General features: G+C 39.0%; 1 protein-coding gene across 1 annotated transcript in view; it reads right to left on the reverse strand.

Annotated features, from left to right (window-relative positions):
• The window catches only part of ctnnbl1 (catenin, beta like 1), a 62,245-nt gene extending 40,909 nt beyond the window's left edge, over positions 1-21,336 (reverse strand). Inside the window, exons 1-10 of the mRNA XM_003449124.5 lie at positions 21,151-21,336; positions 19,991-20,221; positions 18,132-18,238; positions 17,821-17,960; positions 17,133-17,230; positions 13,058-13,151; positions 9,073-9,164; positions 7,447-7,519; positions 6,177-6,235; positions 5,404-5,552 (exon numbers count right to left, since the gene is read on the reverse strand). Of these exons, the coding sequence (XP_003449172.1) occupies positions 5,404-5,552; positions 6,177-6,235; positions 7,447-7,519; positions 9,073-9,164; positions 13,058-13,151; positions 17,133-17,230; positions 17,821-17,960; positions 18,132-18,238; positions 19,991-20,221; positions 21,151-21,180 (1,073 nt within the window). The 5' untranslated portion in view covers positions 21,181-21,336. The remainder of the gene's footprint in view (positions 1-5,403; positions 5,553-6,176; positions 6,236-7,446; positions 7,520-9,072; positions 9,165-13,057; positions 13,152-17,132; positions 17,231-17,820; positions 17,961-18,131; positions 18,239-19,990; positions 20,222-21,150) is intronic.
• Between the last annotated feature and the right edge of the window lie 6,598 nt (positions 21,337-27,934).

The following is a 27,934-nucleotide window of genomic DNA, read 5'->3' on the forward strand; positions in this document are numbered from 1 at the left end:
TTGACGTTTTCGCAGTGCATAAACATATAATATTCTCTTTCAGTATCTATATGACTGTCACATCCCTCTCTCTTCAAAGCCAGGGCTTGGTCTAAACAACTTAGCATTTCATAGCATTTTACAGACTAAAAATCATATCTGACAAACACACAGCTGCTTTATATTTGATTCACAACAAATAAGTGCAGCTTTAAAGAGCTGATTTGTACAACTTGTAAAACAACACACAGTATTAAGCATGAGAGATTTGAGACGTTCAGGAACGTGCAAGCTTGCTAAGCAATAATGAAATGTTGCCTATATTCTCCAGTCACATCATTTATTAAGTTGTATATCACTAAAGGCTGTCGGCCCAATGTAATGCATGAAAACTCATATATGCTTTTACTAATAAAAGAATAAGAGTAAACATGACAAGATGAATTGTCATCTGTTTTTCATCATCAATTTATTGTAGTAATAACGAGGATATGCTGTTCTCTTCTCTTTGCATCAACCCTGTCGGCTCTACACACTTCTTGTAGGAAATGTAGCTGTCTATCAAAGTGTCACTTCCTCCATTCCCACCAATGACAGATGACAGTGTTTATCTCACAGGAGGGACACATATTTCAGGCAGTTGTGTCTGGTTCTGCAGACAGACACATTATATATGATGGACGGCAGTGAAGGGCAAGGGGGAGCGATATGCAGTGTACTTTCAGAAGGAAACCTTCTGAAGGGAAGCCAATTCAGCTAGCAGACAGCTGACTTAACTCAAAGTCCTGGTGTCATGAACTACTCTGCTGTCACATAAAAAATGGATTGTGGGTTGTATCTAGTGGATACAAGCATGACAGCAGCAGTATGTTTTCGATTTCAGTCAGATTCTAGATTAGACTAAACTGAAGAACAAAGTCAAAGAACCTGGAAAAGAGTTTATTAACCTGAGCAAGACAGTTACGAGGATTGATCAGAAAATGGCTACATCCCACTGGAAAAGACAGGGAACTACATTAAAGAACTTGTATGAATGCTGATGCATTTAAAAGTCTTACTGTGTGTTTGTAAAACAGCTCTGATAAAACACAGTTTCAGTGGCGGGTCTAACAAATATTAAGCTCTGCCAGGAATTCATCAAGACACCAGGTGTCAAATCTTTTATGTTATATGAGGCTGAAGAGGTCTGAAATTGAGTTTTTGATCGAAGCGTCACAGTGAGTAGAGTAGCTTTTCATTGTTTTTTTATTCTCTTTATCTTGATTACTTTGTAACTCAAAGATCAAAAACACTACATTTTGTATGATGTGGGGTTATTTTGTTAGGCGTGTTGGCAGTTTATCATAAATATAAGGAAAATATAAGTGATCTGGTGTTTAAAGTGGATCTTTATTCTAATTTAATTCTCTCTTTTAAACCACACCTAGCTTTTTTATGATTCACAGTTTAAAATTATTCTTATTCATCTTATACTGGACCTTAGTGCAAAGCCTGACGGTTAATCTAACAGAGGTCCAGCATTGCTCTGTGAGGAGAGGAAACCTTCCAGAACGCCAACCATTTCTGCAGCACTCCACTAATCACTTTTCAAAATAAGGCACATGACAGCCCAGCCGGAGTTCACCAAAAGGCACAAAGGACGCGCTGACCATGATAAACAAAATTCTCTGGTCTGATGAAACAAAGACTAAACCTGTTGGCCTCAATGCCAAGCGGCATGCCTTGAGGAAACCAGGCACCACTCATCACCTGGTCACTGTGATGCATGGTGCAGACAGCATCACGCTGTGGGGATCTTTTTTGGCAGCAGGAACTGCAAGACGAGTCATGTTAGGGAAAAACACAGAAACATCTTTGGTAATAACCTTCTCCAGAGCACTCTGGTTAATCTTCCAACTAACCTAAGCACACAGCCATGATAACAAAGGGGTATCTTCCGCACCATTCTGAATGTCCTTGAGTGACTTTGCCAGATCGCAGATTTGAACCCTATTAAACATCTCTGGAGAGATTTAAAAATGGCTATGCGCCAACGTGCCCCATCCATCCAAAAAAGTAAAATGGGAGAAACTGCCCACTACTTGTAGTTTTGGAATAAAGCTATAACATGACAAATTATGTAACAAGTGAACCACTAAGAATACTTCTTATTTCCTATACTGGGTCTTTTTTTGACCTAGAAGTGTCAGCTGGAAGTCAAGACAGTGAAAAGTTAATGAAGTTATGTTAAAATTATTGAAGCATTGCTCTATAAAGCAATGTGTTCATCTTCAGTAAGGAGCAGATGAGACAAATGTTTCCATCATCCCGCTGCTGCAGACGTGTGTGTGTCTCTATATCTGTCTGTCTGTCTGTCGATAGATATGAATGAATGAACAAAAGAACATGAATGTGATTATTGAGAGGTACATATTCAATGCAGGCCAACAGCTTGACTATGATATTGACATGTTGTTAGGGAGGTAATGAAAACATGAAGACTGAGGGCTGCAGCAGGATTATTTAATATGATAAAATGGAAGTTTTCTCTGTACAAAGTTAGTGTCAAATAAAGGTCATCCTTGCACAATGAAGTGCTCATAAGTGAAAAATTACAAAACTCGTTTCTTTCTAAAGAAGACATTTACAACATACCCAGAGTTATATATTCTGCTCCATCATATGTTGTTGTAATTACTGCGCCATCTCCTTTTCTGACTCTCTCTCCCTTCCCCTGGTAGATGATTTACCAGAAAAGGGGTTCTGCATTCCAATAATGAGATATTGATCGAAGCATTAAATCTGCGTGACCAGTGATGTGATTATTAGCACAATAATGCAGAAGCTGTGAAGGTTTCATAAAGGCGTGTAATGCGTCTTTATGAGTCTTTAAGGTCACATCTCTGCGGTGCTGCACTCGACCAGCTGTTGATTGATTGGACTGGCAGAAACGGCAGGCATAGAGTAGAGGCACGCAAGGAAAGCTGTGCCAGAAGGGCCCCATTCTATACAAAGACATTTAATGTTTACTTTTATATCATTGAAGAAGTCATTTAAAGTTTCACTTATAGTACTTCTGTACGTTACTACACTGAGAACAAAATTCATACACCAAGTTCTGTTTCTGGATTTGTGGAAGTTATACTGTTCATTGGTACTTAATATTGCAACAAACATGTTCATGTACGATATCTATGATGCAGATGAAACTAAACTGTCGCCAGGTATATGGCAAGTAGCGTCACTAAGTTTTATCTATTCACATTTAATTAGTTCTCATGTAGCAATCACTGCATTTGCAGTAATTCACCCATATATCAATTTTTATGGCAGAGCACTAAACCAGTCTAATTATTAAAACGAGTGCCCCGTCTCAACTGCACAGGACTGATGACTCTGCTTTATGCCTCAGTCACACTAGAGCAGGGGTGCCCAATCCTAGTCCTCGAGAGCTACTGTCCTGCAGCTTTTAGATGCATCCCTACTCCAACACAGCTGAATCAAATGGTTTGATGACCTCTTCAGCATGTCATCAAGTTTGGCAAAGGCCTGATAACAAGACATTCATTTGATTCAGGTGTGTTGGAACAAGGATGAATCTAAAAGCTGCAGGAAAGTAGCTCTCGAGGACTAGGATTGGGCACCCCTGCACTAGAGTAACAATAGGACAGCAACTTACTTGCAGCTTGGGGAGGTGGGGGTTCCATTAAAACTGTTTGCATTCAGCAACCAGTTGCAAGTAGCTGGTTTCCCAGAAGCTGAGTGAGACACATCTATCAGTCTGAATTAGGGGAAACAACTCAGCTATTGCCATTTGGTTATATTCCTATAATGAAAGCAATGCTGCTGTGTCTGTCATTTTGCAGTTAAACTGTGTTCCTACAGCACCTACATAACTATTTTGTGTTTCTGTTTCAGATTTATGCGGTTCCGATTGGTTTCTGAATGTAAGCAGTTTGAATTTCTGTGTATGTAGACAACAGCAGACTTGCAATTTCACAAATTTATCACAGTTAATTGCTGTATTATCCTAAAGAGACTGCATTTAATTGCCACCTTGACCACCTATCACAAACTGATAGCAGAATGACTCCATCTTTTTTGCTTTTTCATTGCCATTTTGAAACACCAAGCTGCTTTCAGAACAGTAACTGACTGCAGAGTGGTCGCAGTCAGAGCAATTCTTTCAAAATGCGACAAGACTTTAAGTTCATTACACATGGGTCTTGCTGTAGTCTCTAACAACTGTTTTACCTAGTGAGACTGTAGCATAAGCTACAGAAAACAGTATAAGATGTAGATTACAGTATAATCTAAAATTGAAAGCCGTCATAGCACAAAGGTTGAGATTTTGCAGCAAACATTTAGAGCTCTAAAGTCCAAGGTTTTCTAAACCTCACAAATACATGAAGGAGTTCTCTTACAATTTCTTGTTCCTTAAATGTTTTCTTTTTCTCTCTGTGCGAGCTATAAGTTCTGCACTAGTAATTATTTAAAAAATGTGGCTTTTCAAATATTTCCATCTTTCCTTTCAATATAACCATGGTTACAAGTACTACTACTACTAAAAAGCTTAAAATCATTTACTCAAAACTGTGGTAGAAAAAACTAAACCGCAAAAATTTGCATTATTATGCTAATCCTATGTGAAGAATATTCTAATGATGATAATAATAATAATAATAATAATAATAATAATAATAATAATAATGAAAACAATAATACTGACTGCATGATATAATGATAACACTACTACTACTAATAATAATAAGGATAAGAATAGTTGTAGATTTTTACTGTTATGATACCCTGTTGCCAGGCAAGGACAAAATTTAATAAATAGAACCTTGAATTGCCTGAACTCTGTTTTACTTTGGAATTTGACTTTTCTAAAAGGTTGTATGAATGATGGACAAAACAATAAGCACCAAGTTTTTAGAAGTTGCATCCATATGTTGTTGTAAAGAGAAGCTAGTATGGCAAAATCAAGTTCCAGAAATATCACAGTTTCCACTGTAAGATTAAAAATGCTTTGCAAGCAGTAGTTATTATCACGGCAGTAAATGATAGCACTACCTTGCCAAACAAAAACACTAACTGGGCAGATGCTGTGAACAGCAACAGTTAACATGAATGAACTGTCAAAGAGGCCCACCAGCAAGCACTCAATTTGTAGAGAAACTGGGAAGTAAAACATCGTAGTGACATCTGCAACAGCAGGAGAGTGAAAGCTGATTTCTGTAGAGGGTTAACAAGACTGAACCTAAATTACACTTGGTTTTAGCGTGCAATCTGTAGCTGAGTATCATAAGAAAAAAAGTGTGTTAATGTGAGATGCAGACATTGTGGGTGGCTCTCAGCCAGGTGAAAACTAAGCATCTACAGCATGAAGCCATCAGGGAACGTTCCACTTCTACATTTCTACAACTTCTCACGTAGCCTCACCTCAGCATGAGATTCATCAGCTGAAGCCCTTCACCTCTGAGGAAGCGGTCACGATTGGAGGGCAGCATGAGGCAGGAACACAGAGCGTCAAACAGGTTCTCCATCATCTCCTGCTCTTCAGCTGTGGACGGGTTGTGACGCTTGAACACCTGGAGAAGGTAGGCGGGAGAACAAAGGAAGCATTTTGAAAGGATACATAGTATTGCACATTTCTAAAAATTTACCACGGATTTATGCTTCAGCAGGAATTCTACACCAGGGCTCCGGTGTAACCTCAAACCCCTCTGGTGTAAACTAATGTGCACCTCCCTAAAAACTACACATCGAGTCAACGCAGCACTCAACTATTGTGCTTGGGCTGTTCAGTACTGTCGATAATTATTGTTTCAGTATAACAATTACCGTAATAATCATAACATCAAAAGCAGGACTCACAAATGTCAGCGATGACGTTAGGCGCTTACACAGGTTACATTATAGGCTCTACAAAGATTTACACAGCAGTCTAAATCAGGGCTACTATATTTGACATTCTGATATGGTTTTTTAAAAACATTAGCCGTCCTCTAGAAGGATCAAAATGAGGCATTCATGTGGACCTGTATAGTACTGTGTGGTGGAGCTCTAGTTAATTCTTGGATCTGGAGAAGCTCATATTAGAGAAATACTAAAGCTTCACCCGTGTATGCCTCAAAGGGCTGTTGGGAAAATATGAAGGGTAGTGCACAGAAGAAACTAAAAATAGAAGGAAAAAAAAAAAGCAAAACTCTTACAGATAGTTGCTGCAGTAACACATCAATGCCATCCATCTCACCCAGTAGTTCTCTGGTATCTGTGAAGGAGAAAAATAAAAAGGAAAAGACAGCAGGGAGATCATGTCGAGATGGTGGCAAAAAAAGACATTTAGTGAGCAGCAGGGAGGACAGAAAGCAGGAAAAAGCATGTTTAAGTGGACAGAGAGAGAGGAAAACAAGAGAAATGTGGGGACGACAGAAGTGCTTCAGAGGCATAAATACTGAGGAACACAACGGCTACGAGGGACCTCCAGAGAGTCAGCAAATGAGGAAAAATGAGGGCATTGAAAAATACACATCCTCACAAGTTATTCCATGTAGACCTGAGCATTACACAACACACCTCTGCTTCTCAGCAGACCCAACTGGCGCACACTAACACGTCCTATAAATTCACATTAGAAAGTGGCACACATAACACTAATAATATTTTGTGCTATGACTTTTTTCCCCCTTTACCTTTCTTTGTTAACTTTACAATAAACAGCTGAATGAGCTGGAGAACATGATCAATTTTCATGCTATTTATGGACTGGGATGGGACGCTGAATTTTAAAATGCACTCTTTCGGAGTCCAGTTTTAAATCCAACTCAACATTAAAATTAGCACATCAAGGCTCTTTCCAAACTGGCATTTTCTTAGCAGCTGTGTGATTTGCCTTATTCTTACTTCAAATAAGGTACATCATTTCTGGCAGCATTTCTCGAAAGAAAAAAAAAAATGTTCTTTTGTAAAAGAACATTTTTTTTTTTTTTTTAAATTTACATTATATTATGTGTCTGAAAGATAAGTGGAATAGGATGGAGGCAGCACGAGTGAATGAGAAGGGTGGTGAGCTTAAAATGAGACAACTCCAGCTGAATGTCAATGTAACTTGTACCATTAACGATTACTTGTTTAAGGACCAGATAGTTCTGTGGCTATGTGAGGCTCTACTGGCTTTTTAGTGTTAGCGGGAAAGACGGCAAATGCACAATGAGAACGAGAAACATTAAAAGGTAACATGAAGTCATAAAGTGGTGGAAGGAAAAAGAAAGGGAGAGAAAAGAAAAGGTAACACAGGAGAAATATGCAGGGAGGGAAAAGGGAGCACGGAAAGGGCACAATAAGATAAGGCTGCGACAGACCATGACTAAGCCTAAACGCGCAGAAAAAAGGAATGAAAAGAATGGAAATAGGTTGGCAAAAATATGAAAGATAAACTAATATCATTTGGAATCCACAAACCATTTAGTGAGACACACTTACTGTCATTGTTCTGAAGCAAGATGGCCAGGATTTCACTGCAGTAAAGCTTGTTAGCATCAAAAGGCATCTTTGCCTTAGAGGGAGAGGGAAAGAGACCAAAATCTAATTACTACTCATCTTGAGAAGCTGTGCTTAGTTTTCGGGTGGAGGCTTGTGGTTTTTATGAGAATTTGGAAATCAAAACATATTCTATAACAAACTTGTTTGTTTCTTTCTTTAAACTGAAATTTTTGCTTGTATTTTCTGGTTTACAGAAACTCCAAATAAAAAAAATTAACAACAACAACAACAAAAAAACACTCAGAGAACACAAACCTCCACCAAGGCAGCTGACTCTCTGGGCAGTATTTGTATTACATTTCATGTATATTCATTTTGTTTTCTTTGTTCTTTTTAAACCTACTTTAAGAAGTTTGTAGTAAAAAGGGCAGCACGACACATGATAGCTTTACACCAACATTTTGTAGGAGTAGGTAATGATAACAGGCATTGATTTGTAAATAACTGGACATGAATAACTTCATCTTATTATATAATATTTTCCTACGGTACATTTCTAACTAACTCTGCAGCTCATTCTCTTTCTCTTGACAACACGCCCTTTAAAGATATGACATATTTTGAGGTCAACTTGAAAGAAAGGCAGATGTGAAGTTTAAAAGTGACATCAGAGGTAAAACATGACTTGATATTTGCAAACTATGACATGATATATACAGTCGATCTATACCAGTATCATTTCCTAAATGTTGCCAATCTAAACAAAGGCAGTAGGACTTCAAGCACAGTTTTAAAGAATAAAGGCATTTTATGGAGGTTTGACCTTATCTGACCGTGAAGAAGAAATCAGAGAGCTAAAGTAGCGTAGATCATAACGTAGATCATTCCCTATATGTCATCAAAACAACAATGGCAGTAAGAAATATAGTTTTAAAATAGCTCTTTGGATTATTATCACTTTCACCTTCAGATCAATCAACTGACCCTGAAGGAGAGGTCAGAGGTCATATGTGACAATATGTTACACTGTACTTTCTGTGTGTTGACAATACACACCACACTCCATTAAATAATTAAGTTGACCTCGAAGACCTTGGTGGATCTAAGCCTAATTTTAACAGTTCACATGAGCTCACTATACACAACAATTTCTATGAGAATTAATTCAAACCTAACACCTTTAGGAACAAGATAGCTTAATACCACGTGAAGGTTTGAAGTAAAGGAAACTAAAGGCAAATGCTAACTCTACATCGAAATATTGGTAAAGAAACTCCAAAACACAGAAGTCAAGATGATGCCATATTTTATCCTCAAAATATTTAGTTTTAGCTTGGGTCTAAAAATCGAGAAGGACGCTGAAAACTCTCGATTAGTTTTTGATATTTGCTTAAGAACCTGATGATGACATCATTTAATGTGATATGTATTTAGTCTCAATATCTTGCAACAACAAATAATCATTAAAAAGAAATGTATTAATTCAGATAGACTCCACCGTTACAAACTTCTAAGCTGACCTCCTGGTGGAAGGAATTTAAAAAATGAATCAAATCATGCTAACAACCTGACAAACCAATCACGTACCCTTTTTGGGGCAACTTAAAACAATATTCCCATTCTTACCTTGATTCTCTTGAGCAGCCACTGCATGAGTCCCTGCTGGGCAGCCTCTGTGCACATGCCTGGTCTGAACTCTGCCATGTTCTCAATGATGGCTGCAACACACAACACCATAATTCAGCCTTTATTGTTAATATCAGCCCTTCCTTCTAAGTAAGTTTCTAAAAGGATTTCTGATAGAGATCAAAATCTGCCAGATTGATATCGAAACCAATGCCAATCTTATTCAATGGATTAAGAATTGCCCGGATGTGACTAATCCACTTTCTTCCCCATTATAAAAACATGTCTTAACATTTATGTTTAATCTGTGTTGCTCTGGGTTCCTTTGCATGCAATGTTGTTTTAGTACAGTGGTTTTATTTCTAAGCCTAATATCAAAATCAACTATTAGTCAAACATCATTGCATGCAGTTTAATAGAGGGTTAATCTGTTTTCTGTTCCAGCTTCTTCTTTAATGTTATCATCAGAAAGACTTGATGTCTCCATCAGAGCAGACTAAGTGCAGAGGAGGTCGGAGAGAGCAAAAGACATTGTGGGGTGTTCAGGACACCAGGGGGAAAGAGGAAGATTAACAGGAAGGAGGGCAGAGGAAAAGCAGAAGGGAGGGAAAAGGGGATGGGAAGACAGTGTCAGGGATGAAGGATGGAAAACAGAGTGAATGAGGAGATAACAAGATGACAAAGGGAAGAGAGTTTTGCGAGAGCATAAAAACTGAAATAAAGCAAAAACATCTGGAGAGAACAGCTGCAGATGACAGAGAAATGATTGAAAGAGTGAAACAGGGGATGAAGTGACAGGGTGCTGAGGGAGAGATGGGCCTTTATCAGTGATTCAAACAGAGCAGACAGACAGCATCCTGGAGGACAGCCGGCTCAGAGCAGAGAGCAGCCAAGGCAGACAAAAGGCTTATTCAAGCTTGGAGAGCTCCCTTGATAACTCGCACACACAAACTTGAGCAGAGGATGCACAAGCACTGCCCCCACGATATAACCCTCATACACAGAGCCAAGCACACACACCTAAACAGCCCTCTTGACACTCGGCCTCAATCTGGCAACAAAGAGGAAAAAAATCGTCTCAGTAGACTCATTCTACACAAAAAGAGCTGAGAGGCAGAAAAGTCTGATTCATGTGGGGCTAAATACAGAGACCAGGACTTTTCAAACTATCTGCTGGCCCATGCCCTCTCCAGGACCTTGTGTATACAATTATTACTCCCCAGAAACTCTTATGACTTTTATGGGAGGCTCTGAAAAGGTATAAAACCTCCAAAGAGTTGATGCTAGACATTGCGAGACATTGACAGCTTCCTTTCACTGTCACTGAAAATTTCTAGGGCAGTTGGCAACAGGGGGACACACTGCTAACAGAATACAAATAAAGTTAGCCTATAGCCTCCATGATGTATAACCCAAGTCTGCAAGGACTCCCTGTCACCGCACTGCCCAAAGACTTAACCCTGGCTCATACACACCTTACAGGCACACCTCCCTCTGGAAACACTTGCCAAGTTTCAGTTCTAGAAAGAAGGCACGCTTTGCCAATTATTCTTGCTCAAAATATTCAAATCTTACTGAGGTGCTATTTTTAACCAAGTCTGTTTTTATAGTGTTGAATTTAGGACCAGACTCTCTGCAGCACCTGCAGTGAATGTCCCAGATTTCTCCCAAATAGGAGTCTCCCTTGTTTTGCATATGAACAAATGTACAAAACTCTGCATTTAGGGTTGCGTCCAGTCTTTATTGCTTATGCTACTCACTTGGAACGTATAAATTGTAGCCCTTATTATGTGTTATATGAGCAACTTAAATATTTACTGATTTCTGAAGTTCAGGTAAAAAAAATGAACACAAGCATTACAGCAAACACGTTAAAAAGAAAAAAAAAACAAAAAAGGCTTTTCTTCAGCATAACATGCCCCCTAAAAATTAATTAAGGTTACTAAATGTAGAAAAAAAAAATAGGTCACTGAAATACAAAAATAATAAAAACTACACTTTAAGATGTGCAGTGAATGTCTTTAGCTTTAGTTTTAAGACAGCTAGCCTGAGGAGGCTTTAGTGCATCCATTTATTGAGATTCAGATATCTACATGCATTATGGACAAAGGTGTTGGGCCACACTTCTAATCTTTGAATTCAGGTGTTTTCAGTCCCATTGCTTCAGGATTATATAATAAGAAAATAAATATATACATTAAAAAAAAACTCAAGCACCTAAACTGTTCAGTCTGGCTTTACAGCATTTGTGAAAGATTGGGTCATTCTAAAGAGCTCACTGGTCATGGGTCTGTGATAGCATGCCAGCGCTACAATAAGTCAGTCTGTGAAATTTGTTCCCTCCTAGATATTCAACAAGCAGTTGTGAGTGTTGTTGCTGCAACAAAGAGCAGACCAAATAAAGTTATTAGGCAGGATCTCTGAGTGTTGAAGCATACAGTTACTGTGCAACGTGAGTATAAATATCTATAAATGTAAGAGTTGTTTGCCGTGTAATACTAGTATTTTAGAAAATAATCAGAACATGTTTTTTTTCTATATTATTTTGCTAAAATAAGAAAGTAGAAGAATCCTGCAGCATCAACTCTGCAAAGGGTCACATAATTAGTGCAGCCACAGAATTAAAACGGATAAAGCATGTGGTGGGTGGAAAAAATTTGTCTATAAACAAATAATAAGTATAACAAATAAGAATCTGCTGACTCATCGAAATCTGTACAAGGGGAATCCCAAAAGTAAGGTCTCCAAAGCGGTGGGGAAACTGTTTGTACAGCTGTTGGCAACACTGTTGTGGTTGGTGCTTCCTCCACTCGCAAACAAGCATGTGCAGCTTCACTGGGATTCTCAATCTTGGCTTGGCAGCCCTTGACAACGGAGCTCCCGTTGAACGCTACCAAGTGCAAGGTTCGCGCAGTTATTCGATTTTTGAACGCAAAAGGCATTAAACCGGTTGGAATTCATCGCTAATTGATGAAAGTGTATGGACAGCTGTGCATGGATGTCAAAAACGTTTGCAAGTGGTGTAGTGACTACCACCTGTTCCCTAAGTTGAAAGAACATTTGTCCCGTAGACGATTCTGCTCCGATGAAGAGGTGAAAGATTCAACGCTTCCTGAAGGACATGGCGGCGAGCTGGTATGACATGGGCCTTCTAAAACTGCCGCAGCGTCTACAAAAATGCATCCACCGAAATGGTGATTATGTCGAAAAATAAATTATTCTTTAACCTTTAAAATGATGTAAATATTACAGAAAATAAACAGTTTTTTGTACTTCTAAAACAAACCAGGAGACCTTACTTTTGGGATTGCCCTCGTAGCTGTTAATACCAAAGTGCCAAAGCCTGATAACTTCAAGCATTCAAGCAACACAGAAATAAAAAACGAAACTATTTTATATATACATATGAGACACTTCTTACTTGAATTCACTCCACTGAACAACAGGACAGAAACAGACTGTTTAAAAAAAATAAACAATTCCATTTTTTATTCCTGCCACCTGGTTTGTTTGGGCAGTTTCACTTGTCTACTATTCCACTCAATCCATGATGAATGTTTGAGTGCTTCATGCCAAAACTTCAACTGTTTGACTGCTTGTTTATTTTACATTATGTTGGACAGATGACAACAAAATGACTTTAGCTGTATTTCAGTCCTTCTATTTCAGGTGGTAGTGTTGTAGTTTCAGACATTACCTGACTGAAGCAATCAAACTTGCATGTTATTCCCACAGCTGGAAGAGCACTGCATATAGTCCTTTAAACCATTACTCAATGTCATTTTAGCCAAAGTGGACAAAACTGTTTCCAAGCATAAAATATGGAATTAGCTGACAAACACATTATTACATGTAGCCTTGTTTAACTGTAAATCCAGTGTCTTGTTTTGCTTATGTTTTTTCTTCTCGAGTGTGATGACAGTTTATTTTAGGACAACTAGAAATTGGACTTTCATTGCTAAGATTTTGGATCATGTCTCCTTACCGAGGGTGTTATAGATTCCATCAGCCTCCTCCTTCACCTGCTCGTCCAGACGCTCCATATTCTGCACCAGCAGGGCAACCACCTGACCCTCCAACTACAGACACACAAAGATGAAATTCAAGTCACGGTTCTAAAACAATTTTGCCAAAGGTCATATACAACTTTATCAGACTTTTGGAGAAACAATTTTTCATCTTTTAAAGGTTTTGGTGAAATGTAACATAGCAAAGACAATATTTTTTCATGTTCTAGAAACACTCCCACCCTTGCACTTTGTTGGAGGTCTGTCAGATGATTGTGTCTACCCTGTCTGAAAACAAAATTACAGTCTCCATCTTAAAAAAAAAGAAAGAAAGAAAAGATGTATATAGACTATCCAGGGATAACAGAGAGATGGTTCACTTTTAAGACTTGTCTTTGCAGAAGACGCTTGGTTCCTGTTGGAGCCTCTCTGACAATGTCCGAATGTTATCAGTCAAGTCAAGATTGGAGACTCATAACCACACAAAGCTTGCAAGGTGCCAGCGGGCTGGATAAATGTACTCTTATAGATGAAAGAAGACAGTCAACACAGATTTATGAGCCACTGCAGACCGCCGTGGATCATTTTGATTTATCTTATCAAGGATGCCACCTGGCCTTCAGGCAGCAAGGACAGAGGAGCCGAGGGCATTACAGCAAAGAGGACAGACAAATGGATTCAACCAACCTTTGCTGCCCTGAAACTGTTTCCCTTGGAAGGAGCTGTAAAGAAGAGTGAGGTTTATGGGCGCTCCATTGCATGGTAAATGGACTGCATTTATAAAATTCCTTCATCCTGCGAGTGCTACACAGCTACCCGAGTCACTATCTCACCCACTATCATATAAGAAGCCAGCTCACAAACACACACAAAAGCCAGCTTTTGTCAGCAATTTCTGATGTTTATCCTGCTTCATCTACAGTTCTTCCTATCACACACCAATATCACCAAGATAGAGGCCTCAGATATGTGTTCTTAACTTGACTGTGTCAGTTATTTAGAACACAAACAGTATTTCAACACATTATACTTACACAGAAAGTGAAGTTAATATTCTGCTCTGTGTTTGTAAGACTATTTCAGAGACAGGACCCATGGGCAACACCACAGAAACCATCTATACATCCAACCATTCAATAAAGTGAATACATTTCATTAATTATTTACAGTGGCACCTGCTATTGAGGACAGGTAGAGTGACGAGCTGAGGCATTTGACAACTACACGACAGCGTTAAGGCAGTTCTTGTGAGGTGTTGTGGTATGCAGTTGCCATTATGTCCTAAATGGAAGGACAACAAGCCCAAGGCTTACTATATAGACCAATAGCGCAGTAACACAACTGCTGAAAACCTTAATGAGGGCCACAACTGAGAGATGTCCAAACCATTCATTGCTACTTGCCACATACAGAGCTGTGCCTGCTGGTTACATTGCACACTGTAACTCATATCTACCTCTTAATGTGCCTGCAAAGAGGAAACTTAGCATGAGAACCAGAAAATAGAGCAAGTAGGTATGGTCCAATGAAACAGGTTCTTTCACACTGTCTAGATCAGGGATGTCAAACATGAGGTCTGGGTCCCAGAATTGGTCCAGGAAAGACCATGCGGGCAACTTTGGAAAATTTTAGCTTTAAAGTTTTTTTCTGGAGATAAAGACCTCCACCATGGCCACTAATACTATGCCAAAATGATTACGTAATAGATAAACAAATAAATGGCAAAAGTTCCTGTTTTTTCACCATCTACTGTATAATTGTTTTAGTTAAACATATCAAAGTGAAAGAATACAAACTTTCTGTGAATTAACAGAAACCTTCTGTTTTATATTCACAGGACAGTTTGAGCTGAGCTACCAGAACCTGATCTGTCATTTTTCTGAAATTACACAATTTCTTACACTTTCAGCCCGAAGAGTTGTTCTGACAGATTTCTTTCATTTACTACAGCAACATTTGTTTATCATATTAAAAAACAGAGACGTACTGTTACAAATACACTTCCATTGCGTATAATTAGATATCGCAGGGATTAAATGTGCAGTTAAACACAGATAGAAACAGGATTTTCACTGGTCCAGCTATATGTGATATCCCCACATTCTGCTGCTGGTACTGTGTTTACTTGGGCTAGCAACATGCATTAAAGGAAGAAGCTGAGCTGAAGGTATTTTAATATTATGAGTAATTTTCTGCAATGATCTCATTGAATAGAACAGGATGATGCTACCAGCTATACTGCAGAAATTGTTCAAAGAGCACGGCGAAAGTTCCATGGTGCTGGTTTCACCTATAAAATCCAATCTACCATCTATAGAAAGTGCTAAAAATCCACAGAGGCCATCTATCCATCCAACTATCCCCTTCGGCTTATCCGGGGCCAGGTCGTGGGGGCAGCAGCCCAAGCAGAGAAGTCCAGACCCCCCTCTCCCAAGCCACCTCCTTCAGCTTGGCCGGGGGAACACCAAGGCGTTCCCAGGCCAGCCAAGAGATATAATCTCGCCAGCGTGTCCTGGGTCTGCCCCAGGGCCTCCTCCCAGTGGGACATGCCCGGAACACCTCACCCAGGAGGCGCCCAGGAGGCATCCTTGTCAGATGCCCGAACCACCTTAACTGGCTCCTTTCGATGTGAAGGAGCAGCGGCTCTACTCTGAAACCCCTTCCAGATGGCCAAACTTCCCTATCTCTAAGGGAGAGGCCAGCCACCCTTCGGAGGCAGCCCATTTCCGCCACTTGTATCTGCGATCTTGCTCTTTCGGTCACTACCCACAGCTTGTGACCATAGGTGAGAGTAGGGACGTAGATCAACCAGTAAATTGAGAGCTTTGCTTTTACACTCAGCTCTCTCTTCACCACAACAGACCGGTACAGCGTCTGTATCACTGCAGCCACAGCACCAATCCGTCTGTCGATCTCCCGCTCCCTTCTCCTGTCACTTTTTAAGTCCATGCCAGGTAATTGTATAAACCTTAACTGGCTAACCTAGATATCTTTAAAAAAACAACAACACAGGTCTGGTGTTAGCATCTTGTTTCTGTTCACATCAGAAACAGAGCTATCCTCATGAAGTCACACTGAATTTATCAGTATGTTCAAAATGCCACGTGGATGTGTAAAATATTTGGATCAAACTACTCTAAAACTCCCAAGACTCCCAACCAAAGTGGTCAAGTGTAGCAGAGAAAAAAAGTCAACTGATTCTCTGACGAAGTGTCACAGTGACAGGTGTGAAGAAACAGAGGCACGCATTTCTTTTCCCCATCATGGCTTTACCCGCACATTATTGTAATTTGACCTTTGTCTGTGTCGCTCTAAATGTCAAAAAACATAATGGGATATCGAGAATCACGACACTCTAATATTTATGAAAGCCCGGCAGCACGACAGGCTGAACTAGAAAAGAAAAAAAAAAAAAAAAAAACAGGAATGAGGGGGCTAAATATACAGAGAGATGGAGAGACAGGGAGAGATCATCGACAGTGAAGTGATGCCAACACACACAGCCGGAGGGTGACAAAGAAAACAGAACGGAAAAAGAAAGAGTGGGAGAGTCGATGCTATAATTATGCTGATCAAACTACATACTGAAATCCATTTTTTCCTCTTGACTGAGTTCTTGTCATGTTGCTAATCCCATCATGTTTTTTTTTTTTAACTGTCACAGCCCGCCGCTAAGAGATAATTAAAAAGACTTTAAATAAATAAATCAACAGGTAACTTCAGACATTTGTGCCCCTGTAAATGACACTGGCAGCTTTACTAAGAACTAATGTTTGTGGATTTTTTTCCCCTTTAAAGTTATTTTAATACAACCCTTTTTTTTAGAATTATTTTAATTTAATGTAATTTGTGTTTCAAATCACACACACAAAAAAGCAAAAACAAAAACCATGAATGCTTCTAAGTGAGACTTAACTGAAACCTTTCTTTTGATTCATTAACAAAGACTAAGCAATCAATTTCTCTCCACCGTATCCAAGAAGCTTAAGTACTAACTCCAAAAAGTGCTGCTTCATCAATATCCGCAGAGACTCATGAAACTTTTGTACTCACCAGAGCATCTATGAGTACCTCAGCACCATCCTCGCTCTCATGCAGTGTGTCAATATCTGTCAGCTCCTGCAGCAGGTCCACCACGGCTATGGCGACATGTGGCTCAGGCTCAGGACAATAACAATACTCCCTACTTGATTTAACTCTGCAATCCTATAACACTGTAGAAGTAAAAGGACCCAAATCAATGCTTTGTCTTTCCTCTCAAAGCCAGGCGACTACTTCACCCAGAATGCAAATTGATCGCCCAGGTTGGTCCGTATTTTTGGTTTGTTGTTGGGGGCTGCACCTTGAGTACCAGTGCCTTCACTGAAGGTATTTTAATGGCTACTGTAATATTTATTTCTTATATTTTTTAAGGGTTTATGTATTTACTCCAATATGGTTTTGAATCTGAAATATGACTCACTTAGTAAATTGTATTTTGTTACAGTTTTAATGTAAGTAAGAACAAGTTTATAGTTTAAAAAAACATGGCTAAAATAAAAGCTTTGTGTGCAACAAATTCAATAAAAAGTTGACACATCTTTGCTCTCTTAGCTCTTTTCATGTTCTTATCCTGTCCTTGGTTCTTTGTACTAGCTTCGTTTACAACAGTAAACAGGGAACAAGTTTAAAGACCAATGTTACGTAACAAAACATTCAATAGAGAGAGGCGATCTGAATCAATCTCAATGTGAAAGGATATCAGTGTTTTCATGACTGAGGAGGCCCAGCAGTGAGTGGACGGCGTTCAGCTCCACCAGCAGGTGGTAGAGATCTGGCATCGTAGCAATCACATGCATTTCCTGGATAATGTCATTCAGATCCAGCTCCGACTCCATGAACCTAGTTTAATAACACAAATTAGAAGTTTTGCATTATAAATTTGATCATAATATGACAGTGTTTCTTAGAAATGCTGACACCCTCTTTTTTCTTTAGATCCACTTAAATCCACATATAGTTTTGTTTGTTGGAATAAAGTCAAACAAGATACTCTGTCTGTAATGGGCTTACTTTTCTGGATTGTCTGGAAACTTAATCCTCAGTTCCTGGTTTTTGTATGACCTCTTCTCAAAGGTCAGAATCATTTTCTTCACTGAGCTCTCATCGACCAGTTCTGCCTGTTTGATTAGCACAGGAGGCAGGGGAAAGGGAGCAAAAAGATGGAGAAGGGAAGATGGAAAGAAAAAGGAAAAAAAAAGATTTTATTAAAGCAACTGCTGCAATAACAACAAAGAGACTGTAGGGTCACCTTAATCATGTGAGTGAAGCAAATCGTGCAGACATTTTGTTCAATCAGATGGAATGCATTTGACTGAAAAGAGAAGGTGTTTGACCTCCTGATGGATTATAAACCTCCAAAGTGCTGGACAGATAACAATGTAGCATAAAACAACCTTTCCTGGAACTTACTTTGTTACCATTTCACCATGTTAGTGTTTCAGTAATTCAAGTCTCACTCTCTCCAAGTTTCTTGAAAGATCCAAGATTAACTGGGTGATTGAGGACACCAGATCCTGGTTATAGTAATCTAGTTTTGTTTGGTTTGTCAAAGCCACAAGAGCATTAGACCAGCCAAACTGACTGCACACCCCCTGTGGTCACTGAATATGGGACCAGCAATACTGGCAACTTTGTGATTGGAGGATTGATGTATGGGAAGTTTTAACCCCAGTGGAGCAAGAGGATTTCTCAAAGAGCTTTGAGGAATAAACCATTTTGCAATTCCTTTTTTAAAAGCAGAAACCTGGATAGAAATCAACCAGAAAAATTAATGAACAATACGAAACTGAAAAGGAAATTCGGGCAGGGAAACCAGTGGGGAATCACAGAAAACTATGACAAGGGAAAGTGAAAAGTGGCAATAAAAACCTTTTGTGTCCACTACAATAATGATCTTACAGTTTATATCATTTATTGCTTATTATTTTAAGTAGGTACTGCAGACTAAGCAGCTTGGAACAAAAATGAAAAATACAAAGACACTTTATAAATGGACGTTTACTTTTGTTTTTTTAATTAACTGACTTTAACAGGTCACAGAACAATAAACAGACATGACCACAGTGGCCAAGTCTGTTTTAATGGCGTGACTTTAAATGACGTAAAAAGAGGGATCTCTTAATCAGACCCAAAGCCAGGATGCAGCAGTAGTGAAGAGGAGAATTTGGGTTAGTGGCAGCACCATCAAATCTCACATTTGTCTTCCAACAAAGGAGTCTGAATTATTTCCTCCAGACTAAAGCAGAGATTGCCATAAAAGAAATAAGTCATCTTTGTCATTTAACATTGTATTCTATTTGATTTAAAGTGCTCTCGTTATTATCAATGGAACATTCGCTAAGAATGCTAATGCATTTAAGTCTGTTGTTTGTGTTGTTTACAGGAAACAAACGCGCTCTTGAGTAAGTCTGACTTAATAGATGTGCTCCCACGTGTTAAAGAAACTGAACTTTTGTCTATTTAATGTTGTCAATCTTAATATTTTCTAATTACTCCACCGACACAGATGTCACAGGTGGTTACATTTAGACACAATGCATGCAGATTATACCAACAACTAACATCTAATAAGTCTGACGGTATAAATCTGGCTGAAACACTTTTAATCATAGCATGTTTGTGTTTGTTTTAGTAGTGTTTGTGTAAATCTATCTGAATTTGCTAATGTGGCTAATGTCCTGATGAAGCATGCTAGTATGGTGAAAGCTGTTCAAAGATTGCCATGCAAACTATGAATTCCAAACATATGAGAATAAAGGAACACATTTAATTTTCATGATCTTTGTTACATTTCTTCATTTTTCATCACCCAAAGAAACCAGAGTAACAACTCTATAATAATAACATAACAATTACAATAACCTTCCCACCTCAGGTTCTTCTGCATCCTGGTCCATCAGCTTTTCCAGGATTATCTTCCTGTCCCCTATCAGCTCCTCATTCTCCCTCATCTCAGCACCTCCTTCTGCTCCTGCCACCTCCCTGTATCTGGCCAGCTCTCTAGCACTCATCCCTTTCAGCTGCTTGCCTCCTCTGGAGTCTTCATCTCCTCCTGCTCCTCCATCCTCTTCGCCCCTGGGACGCTTTGCTCCCCTATCAGGCTGCAACAAGAAAAGGGATCATTAAATGTATGTACAGGGATTTACTCTATAAGATGAATATATGAAAAAGTGTTGGCAGAGCCAAAAATTATCTTGTTGCTTGTTTTCAGCAAAGTGACATATAATGAGATTTTAAAAAATTAATGAAATACACCATTATAGCACCTGACTAGGTCATATCGGGCAGCTATAGAAAAGTCAATATAGAAACACTCAATCATGACTTTTCAAATGAATTTTAAAAAAAGAAGCACATATAATTTTATCAAGCTAATCGAAGCAGCTGCCACAGTTTTCAGCAGCTGTCAAACAATTAATCTAAGAAAACTGATGGCATTTTAAAAAGTTGCAACTAGAACAATGAACCTAAGTAAAAGACGGGATTTTACTGAAATACAGATTTATGAAATGAGAGATATAATGGCGATTTGCAGATTTGATACAAATACTGGGTGAAGTCGAGTTCTCGTGCGTATGCCTTGTATGATAAACGAAACTGTTCAGGTACACATTTGTTTCGACATTAACATATAAAACACCGAATCGAGCTGACTTAAGAATGCCAAAGATTCAAAATGCTTTGTTATGCATAACTAGTTTTAAACAGATGTATCTCAGGGAAGTCCACCGATGTTCAACCCTCTTGATGTGCTGCAGCGAGATAGCTAACAGACTTTTAGCAAACGGGCTAACTGCTAGCGTTAGTAAACACGGACTTGAGGTCCAAAGTTGTTCTTTCTTTTCGTGCAAGCGTCACTCAGTTCTAATTTACTGATCATTAAACAAGAACGCAAACAAAGGAGGGTAAATAAAAGTCTACATGCCCACACTCATTAAACTGTTAGCGTTTATTTACAACCAAATGAATGAGATAAGTTACCGTTAGCTTAGTTAGCTCTCACACACATTAGCAGGAGTGAAACGTCTACCTGATAGTTCAGGAGCTCTCCGACGTCCATTTGTCCAGGATACAAGTCTCAGCTTTCTTATAATTTTATTTCAAAGTTGAAAAAGCGCTCTCACAATTTAAGTAGACAGCTATTCCGCTAACTACAAGCTCCCTACATACACATGCCTGCCGTAAAACAGTCTTCACTCATTGCCGTAGCAACGAATTGTCGTAAACGTTGACGTTGCATGAGCAGAGTTTTCAACCATCTTCGTAACGTCTCGGAGCGATTATTTGGATAGGGATTTTGACTATTTTCCAAGTTACTGTCATCGTTACATCTTCATCCTTGCTGATACGGAATTCTCCCGTAGACTGGACTGCCATGTCTCTCCGTACTAGGATTATTTGTTTTCCTTTGTATATGTGTTATTCATTTTCTCATAAGTGATTTAACCAAACTTATAAATATGACTTAATTTGGTTAACAGTACAGCGCACAAACACTATTATAGACAACAATAATATTAAGAAATACTTTATTTTTCCCATATTTCTGAAATTCCAAGCAACGATAAAGAAATACATAATATTTCTAAATCAGTAATAAAAGGGAAAAACCACTTTAAATGTCAATAAAATGTTCAAATGAAAAAGCAGATCACTGTATGTCAGATATCTGAATTGCATTATAAAAAGTTGTTGCATATTGTATGAAAGATTTCGTGTATCTGTCCTTGTGGCAGCGGAGCTGAATCAGTCTGTTAGCGGAAACGCTATACTGTAAGCGGCGATGAAGTTGATCAGGCTTATGAATGACAGAAAATATTTTTTTCAGTGATCACTTTTTAAATGTGTCCAGTTTGCAGCCAGTAACAGAGCCAGCAGCGGACACCACAACCACCACAACTGGCTGATTAAAAATCTCCATCATTTTAGTAGCTTGCCTCCACCAGTGTGTGAATGTGAGAGTGAATGAATAGTGGCATTGTAAAGTGCTTTGGGTGCCTTGAAAAGCGCTATATGAAATCCAATCCATTATTATTATTTTCTATCAGGAAGGTCTCAGCGTCCATAGGACATTGTTGTCTTGTATACAGCCTCTGTGTGGGTTTTCGAGCTCTGTGGTTAATCTGGACATCCAGGTACTTGTATTCCTCCACAATATCCACTCCCACTCACTCTTTCTTACTCATGTTCAGAAGCAGATTATTTCTCTAAGACCATGCCACAAAATCATTCACTAGTGTTTTATACTCCTCCTCCTTCTGCCCATGACTGATACATCCAATCACTCCAGTCACATGTGGTGGTCAACAGTTGTTAAGCTCTGATAATGTCGGCTTCAACGCCAGTATCATATGCTGCCTTATAAGTGAGCTGTAAATTTGACTCAGGTTAACAGACAGTGGGCTAGCACGAGTCTGAAGAAACTTGGGGCTGATACCATCAGGGTTGCAGAAGTTAGAGGTATGGTTACTTTTAGGGCCAAAAGTGCCCAAACAGAATTCTGCAAATCAACGGCAGTGCTTGAAAGTTAGATCGTCGAAACAAGCAGTAACAGGAACACATTGCTTGTATGTTATCACAAAGTAGTATTATAACACAAAACAATAAATGAATTCATTATCATCAGGGTGTCCTAAAAAGTCACTAGAAAGCTTCAGTTGATCCAAAATGCTACAGCAAGAGTAAAGAGTCTTGCGTTATCAGGCCCTATCTTATCTTAAAGGCCTCATAATACCATTTCACACCAATAGAACATTTCACTCTCAGACTGCTGGCTTACTTTTGGTTCCTAGGATATTTAAAGGTAGAATGGGAGGCAGAGCCTTCAGCTTTAAGGCCCCTCCTCTGTGGAACTAGTTCCCAGTTTGGAATCAGGAGACAAACACCCTCTCTACTTTTTGTATTTGGCTTAAAACCTTCCTTTTCAATAAAGCTTACAGTTAGGGCTGGACCAGGCAACCCTGTACCCTCCCTTAGTTACACTGCAATAGATCTAGGGTGCTGGAGGCCTCTTATGATGTGCTGAGTGTTTCTTCTTCACTCATCTCTTTTTACTCTCCACGTGTTTATATATTTATTTCAGTTACGTAGTTATTGTTCATCTCTGTTGTACACAGTGTGTCTTTTGTCCTGTCTCCTTCCCCTCACGTCCAGGTGGTTGCAGCAGATGGCTACCTCCCCTGTTTCTCCCAGAGGTTTTTTCCTGTTAAAAGGGAGTTTTTCCGTCCTACTGTCGCCAAGTGTTTGCTCATAGGTGGTCATTTGATTGTTGGGGTTTTCTCTCAATGATTGTAGGGTTTTTACATAATAAAGAAACCCGAGGTGGCTTTTGTTGTGATTTGGTGCAATTTAAATAAAATTAAATTGAAGTTGGATACAACATTCTAGAATATGCATTTAAAACATTAAACCTACATTTTTGTCAGTCTCATTGTTCTTGTTTAGCAGAATATGTGTACATATGGATGCATTATTAATAAGCTACTTCATCCACCACTGATAATACATCTTAATAAAAAATATGTTTCCCCTCCCAACAGAATCCTTTGGGCTCTGTTGCCAATGCTGAAATAAGCCCACTTAATAATACAACTAAATTACACATGACTGTTACCTCATCAGACCTCACAACATTGAATCCTGGTCTTATAGGCTCAATTTTGCTGCATTCATAACAGAAGATGCTTCATATGCCAAACTGTCCCACTGTTCCAGACAAGCAGAAAATCACCTTTTCAGTGAGCGTCATTGAGAAATGTATGAGTGCCGCATGGTGTAGAAGCCTCCTTTGCCACTCCAGTCTCTGGCCAGTGATCTGTGACAGTAGAGCAATAGAAACAACATTTAAAAGGAAGGCCACTGCCAGGCAGTCAAGCTTGACGTCCCACCAAACACGAGGGAAAATGCACTTGATCAAAGGCAAAAGAGAGAAAAGAGAATAAAAGGGAGCATGAGGGTGAAAAGAGGACTTTATATGGAAATCCCAGGGCTGGTGAGAGGCAGTTTCAGATGAATACAAAGCTTTGAATCAGGGACCTGGAGAAGGCTCTTTTTATGAGTTTGACAAATGAATTTGGGTTAAAAAAAGACAAAAAATAGATGATGTAAAAGTATTTATACTGAACTCCCAATCCCAATGCCTGTTTGTGATTATTTACCAAGTATACAATAAGGTAAACGTCCAGGTGCATTATTAATGTTTATATTGCTGACAGTTGTATAATATGCATGTGAACAATGACAATGAACACATGTTCTTCTGATGCCCGAAAACTGGATGGTGAAAGACGAGGAATATAGTGACTATGGAGATCGTCAAAATGTGAAAAGTTCAAGAGAGCAGATATCTGAGCCACGAGTTAAATGTATAGTCATCTGGGACACAGGAAATGATATGATTTGATCCAGCAAAGCAGACACACAGTATTTCCAGTGTAAGGCACTTTAAAAAATAATTTAAATTTAATTTAAAAAATTAAATGTTAAAAGTTAACTTTTTTATCAGAGGGTCTTTTTCACACAAGTCACTGTAGAAAAACCACCAGTGTATAGGACGAAATGATTAATTGCTGACTTCCATTTGGCTTCAGTTGAAGGGTATTGTGCATGATGGCTCACTGTCACACTGAAACTGTCATGCTTTACTGAGATAGTTTAATAGAACAGAAATATTGTAACACTGGTACCTAAGTCAAGTCAAAGTGACTGTAATCCACAGTATTGCAAATATATTAGTTGATCAGCTTCTCACCTCACATGTGCTTCTGGAAGGATGGTCAAAAATCCCAATAAATACACTCCTAAATGTCATGGAAAGACTTCCCAGAAGAGGATGCAAAGGGTGGGCCAACATAATATTAAACCCTTTGGATTAAGAATGCAATGGCACTCAAGTTCCCAACACTTTTGTTAATATAGTGTACTTTTCTTTCTTTTTTAAAATTTTCTTTTAGAATAGAATAGAATAATCTTTTAATTGTCCCACAAGGGGAAATTTGGTTGTAACAGCAGCCAAAAAGACACATACACAGGTACACAGGACACAGAACAGAAACATACACAAATTTTCTTACATATTTACATTAAGGACAATGGTTACTATAAACAGAGTACTGTACAGTTATTAAATTAAATAAAAATAACTACAGATAAGAGGCAAACCAGGTTGTAGTGCGAATCGGTTAATTAAGTTATGGCAGTTACAGCGCTGATGGAAACATCTCTGTTTGTTGGGAGCAGTTTTGATTGTACAGTCTGACAGCTGCAGGGAGGAAGGACCTGCGGAAACGCTCCTTCATGCATCGAGGATGCAGCGCCCTAAATGCCCTTTACAGTGCCCTAAAACCCATAGCCATGATTTAAGGCATAGAAAACCTCACATACTTACAAACGCAAAGAAATTGGTTTGTGACACTTTCACATGGAGCATTGTGAATGTTTTCTGCATTCCAAATGCTCTTCAGTAGCTCGTGTTCTCCTGGAAACTGAGGACACAGATATGCTTTTAAGTTTTAAATTATGGCTGCCAGTTGACTTACTTGAATAAGCTTCTGATGGGTAGAACAAATTTACATTTAAACAACAGAGAGGATACAACTCTACAGACAAGTTAATGTCTTTTTAATCTTAGATGTTAGACCTTATTGTGTTGTATTTTTATATATTTCTATGTCAAACATTCTTATTGTATTACAAAAAAATAATGATATGCTAAAATTAATTTATTGTTTTTCAGCAAATCTACTAAGTTCAGCTGAAACACCAATTAACTCTCTAAGGGGATCATCAGAAAGGTGTATATTGTGTATCTAGTGTAATATTTTTATATAAACATGTCAACTAGAGTATTAACTCTGAATGAAACCTACCTTGAAGCTTGCATGATTACAAACACTTTATGTTCCACACAATAATTAACACGTTTCGCTATCCCTGAAGGAGCCAAAAGCTTTTCACACACAGCCGTCTGCCTAATGACATTGCCTCATCGTTTCCCCCGCAGAATTATTCTGGTTCGACGCTGTGTGATCCCTTTACACAGAATCGCACAGCATTTTCCTTGAAACAGAACAATACAATTTCACACAAGCTGGGAAGGCTGATTACATTAAATCACATGAGGTCAGTGTGATTGTATCATGCTGTGGAGACACGCATAAGTGTGTTCAAAATTCAGAGTGGCAATGTTATTAAAAAAAACAGTCAGAGAAGGAGCGAGAGACACAGAGAGAGGGGGAGAGAGAGCGAGAGATGATGGTGACAGCCGATTAGCCTTATCATTTCCCCCTCACTAAGTCAAGTGGTGCAATCAAATGATTTTCTCTCCTCTTAAACATGATTTGAATTATGCATCACATCAGCAGAGTACTTAAAAGCCCCACTCTCCAACAACGCACATTAAGCACTTACCTTACTTAGATTTCCAGAAAACTAAAGAATTAACAAGTTGTTTGGTCATGATGTACAGTAGTTCTCTGTGGATGAACAAGAAATAAGCTTTGCTATCCTCCTTGGATGGAGGAACATTTGATAATAAATTAATTTTAATTGAACATAGCAAAAACTCTCACTAAATAGAAATTGCACCGTATTCCTTTGATTGTTAGGAAATCGTAAAAGTACAATTTTGTATATTGTGTTATAGTCTGCAGAATATGTCAAGAATTGCTTGTTGTACAAGTAAAAAGGTGCTTTATTATTATTTGGGTTATGTGCCTTTTCATAATGCTGCTATTATACTTTTATATAACCCTAACCAGAGAGATTTCTGCATATCATCACATTAGATAATGTTTGGGCTTTTTTCTTTTCGTTTTTCTGGTGGTGTCTGCATTTTCTGCTGTCAGATTTAACACAGCAAGTATTCTTTGATCTATTTTAAAATCAATTTTGCTCCTATTTTGGGTAAAGCTTTGTATGTTGTAGTTCACAGTATACTATCAACATGTTACTCTTTCTTCCATCCATCTTCTTCTGCTTATCTGGGGTTGCGAGGGTAGCGGCTCTACTCTGGCCTCTCTTCGATGGCTGAGATCCTCACTCTATTTTTAAGGGAGAGCCCAGGCACTCCTTGGAACACATTTCCGCCACTTGCATCTGCAATTTCATTGTTTTCGGTCACTACCTAGAGCTTGTGACCATATGTGAGGGTAGGGTTGTAGATCAACCAGTAAATTCATAGCCTTGCTTTTATGTTCAGCTCTCTCTTCACCACGATGGACCAGTGCGGAGTCCACATCACTGCAGCCGTGGCCTCATCCATCTGTCAATTTCACGCTCCCCTGTCTACCCCTGTCTTGTGAGCAAGACCCCGAGATACCTAAACTCGTCCACTTGGGGCAGCAACTCGTCTCTGACCCTGAGTGGTCACTTCAATCTTTTTGTGGCTGAGAGCCATGGCTTCAGATTTGAAGCAGCTGATTCTCATTTAACCACCTGATGAAGCCAGCAGAACCACATCATCTGCAAAAACCAGAGATGAAATTCTCAGGCCACCAAAGTGAAAACCTTCCCCCGACCTGGCTATGCCTGGGAATTTTGCCCATAAACACTGTGAAAAGAATCGGTGCCAAAGGGCACAAATCCAACTTATTACCAACAATAAGCTCATCAAGCTCATCCAATGGTTATATAGGGAATAAATGGCTTGTGACAGTAAGCCAGACACCCCATCCTCCCGAAGCAACCCCACCAACAGGATACTCAGAGGGATGCCATCGAATGCCTTCTCCAAGTCCACAAAGCACATGTAGATATGTTGAGCAAACTCCCACACACCCTCAAATATCCTCTGGTCCCCCTTCTCAAAGATGGGG

This window comes from Oreochromis niloticus, linkage group LG20 (genome assembly GCF_001858045.2).
Source record: "Oreochromis niloticus isolate F11D_XX linkage group LG20, O_niloticus_UMD_NMBU, whole genome shotgun sequence".
In the NCBI taxonomy this organism is placed as follows: Eukaryota; Metazoa; Chordata; class Actinopteri; order Cichliformes; family Cichlidae; genus Oreochromis; species Oreochromis niloticus.